At 43.5% G+C, this 2,858-nt stretch overlaps 1 protein-coding gene across 1 annotated transcript in view; it reads left to right on the plus strand.

Annotated features, from left to right (window-relative positions):
* aatka (apoptosis-associated tyrosine kinase a) overlaps window positions 1-2,858 on the plus strand; it is a 30,928-nt gene that overhangs the window by 56 nt on the left and 28,014 nt on the right. Inside the window, exons 1-2 of the mRNA XM_032536526.1 lie at window positions 1-314; window positions 414-528. The exon at window positions 1-314 is cut by the window's left edge and continues 56 nt beyond it. Of these exons, the coding sequence (XP_032392417.1) occupies window positions 447-528 (82 nt within the window). The 5' untranslated portion in view covers window positions 1-314; window positions 414-446. The remainder of the gene's footprint in view (window positions 315-413; window positions 529-2,858) is intronic.

Below are 2,858 nucleotides of genomic sequence, written 5' to 3' on the forward strand. Positions count from 1 at the left end.
TTTTTTTTAAAGAACCAGCTGCTCTCTCCAATAACGGCATGTTAGGCTACATCTAGCACGGGACAAGCAGCAACGACAGGTTTATTTTGAAAGGGACACAAATGGGAGATATACTAAATGTTTGGAGCAGTCAACATTTTACAGTTTAAAATTGGTAAAGTACGGGTGACACGAAATCGGTCCAGCAGTCAGATGTAAGAGGTTTTGTTGTCAAGCAAGTAACTAAGAGATGAAATGAAAATGACTGTCAACATCTGTGTCCAAATCTGTTCCAACTGAAGGGGGAGCAGGATTTTCGGGAGGCTCTCTGTGAGGTGTGATTGAATAAAATGCTGCGCATTACCGCTTCTATTACAGGTTACTTAAATCTGAAACGCACCTCGGGAATTTATTCTTGACCTTTTTGTGTTCAGGCTTTTGCTGTCTTCTGCAGCGCAACGAGGAGGATGGTCTTTGCCCTACATGTGATTGTCATGTCTTCGGCTTTTTTCAATCCCAGTTTTGCCTTCAGCTCCCACTTTGATACAGGTAAGGGTCAAACTGATGAACGAGGGCGTTTATCCATTTATGGCTGCATACCTGCTTGAGATTTACATGTTTCTTCAATCAAGCTGAGTGATCTCCACTGAATCTGGTGTTTGATGCAAGACCATGCACACTGCGTCTTGGTGCTATATACAGCGTGTTCTCTTACTCACCAGCAGCAGCATAATTGCCATATCATCACGATAGTGAACATAAGAATATTAGCTCAGGTATGGGTGTTTTACATCCATAATTTTTTTCAAAGCTTGGTGACAAGAGGGTTAAAAGTTGTTCCTGCACAGATTCTGCATACAGCCCTGCAGAGAGTATGTGCATGCATGTTATGATCAGGGTGTGTGCGTGTTAACTGACAACAACATTGCAGAGGTGACCTGCTAACAGAAGTGTATGGCTGTACTGCTTGAGGTTGCGGTTGTTGGTGCCCATTTGGATACAGCTTTTAATCAACCCTTGGGTGTCAGGTTTTATAGGAAGGAAAACCCAGGTGCTGCTGCAGTGCTACGGGACCACCGAGCAGGAAGTCATGGCTGCCCTGTTAAAGGGCTTGAATTAGAGCAGAATAAATAACTGTGTACAATTGTAAACAGGACTGAGAGAGTCCTTGCACTAGGCACAGTGTGCTGAGCATACAAATGACAGTAAGTCCACTAGCTCTTAAGTTCCAGGCTCTATCTGTCCACTCCAAACCGCACACTCTCAGTGGTCCCACTTTGTCCAATTATTCCAATCTAATCTACCTTCCTGTGACCCAGTTCTCATTCTTTGCATCTCTTTTCTGTTGTCCCTCAGAATGTGACCCTCAAAGGGGGTCCACTTAAAGTCAAATATTTATAGGAGGTATGTCGGCATTTTGGAATTTGCTGTGCTTACAATACCATTGTAAGGCATTATAGCAAGAAATAAAAGCTGTAGATGTTTTATCATGTAAAGCACCATAGCAAGATAAGTGTTTTGTTAACAGTACATTTCCATGTTTAGTAATGATGTTTTAACCATCACATGGAGAGCTTTTGGATGCAAAACTACAATAAATGTTAGATTAGTAAATACATCTCCAGAACACTGTTAATATAAGACTGATATAGGTTGTACATTGATATGACATCACAGCCTTGAAGGATGTGTTCATAGGTAATGACTGACCGGTTCCAGATATTATTCTGCTTGGCTTTAAATACACTGCACAGAAACACAGTGTTTCAGTATTTAACAATTTGGAGAATGTGTGCTGTCTGTGGCTCTTCTGGGGCATCGTCTAATTGTCTTGGTATTTTCTTTCTGGAGGAGATTTCAGGTTTAGAACATTTCCCCTCAGAGATGTGCGTTGAAACATTATTTTTTTTTCAACTGACCCTGAGTAGGTGAATGAATAGCCTCAGTGACAGGTCAGGGTGGAATTGGCACTTGGATTGGTTAGTTTTCGGGAGAGGGTGGGGCATGAATGGGCACGTGCATGTAGCTTGTATGTAACTGGAGTAGAGGATGGTGTCTGGATTGTCGCCCCCCTGTCTTTATGATCTACATTTCTCATTAGAGCAGCAGCGGTCGTGTTCCTTCCTAGCACTTGCGCTGAGAATCAATGTTGCCTAGGCGATGGAGGGGGCGTGTGAGGAGGAACCAGTCATTTTCATTGCCAGTGCTAAGGACAGAGAAACGCAAGAGTCCCTTAAAGGGGAGGGACACACAGCATTCAATCAGCTGTAGTTGCTGAATATGCTGTCTTTGAGGCTGAGGAGTAGATAATATATAATATAATAAAACACACCTAGATTTACAAACACAAAATCCAGTGTTAGAACTGTAGCACTGCTCATGCCGGCCTACACAACTGAACGGTCCTCCCTATGCTAGGGCTATGTAAGAACAAAGTGTGCTCTTGATCACAATCCGTTGAACCCGTGCACACACTCACACAAACAGCCCCTCATGCGCAAACACATACAGAGGAAAACAACTATGGTGCCAGGTCAGTTGTCACATTGCATAGCATTATATAAGCCATCAACATGGACAGACACACCGTAGCAGGATTTTTGATCTGCTGACCATATCAGCTCTTAAATGCTGGGGCTTGGTTTATGTGCGGCTAGCGGGGAAGTTGGGTGTATATGTGTGGTGTTCTGCACCAATGACTACCTGCAGCTTGCACCTGGCTTACTACTGCTTCAGCACCTCGGAGAGCTCTCCCATCAAGAGAGGGAGCAAATGTGTGTGAAGGGTTGAAAACCTGGCTGCATGTGATCAGAATTAATATATAATCGCTTGTCTACTGTTAGGGCAAATAGAAGACAGAGTGACCTGGAAGGCAGCAC

Source organism: Etheostoma spectabile, chromosome 15 (genome assembly GCF_008692095.1).
Source record: "Etheostoma spectabile isolate EspeVRDwgs_2016 chromosome 15, UIUC_Espe_1.0, whole genome shotgun sequence".
Classification (NCBI taxonomy): Eukaryota; Metazoa; Chordata; class Actinopteri; order Perciformes; family Percidae; genus Etheostoma; species Etheostoma spectabile.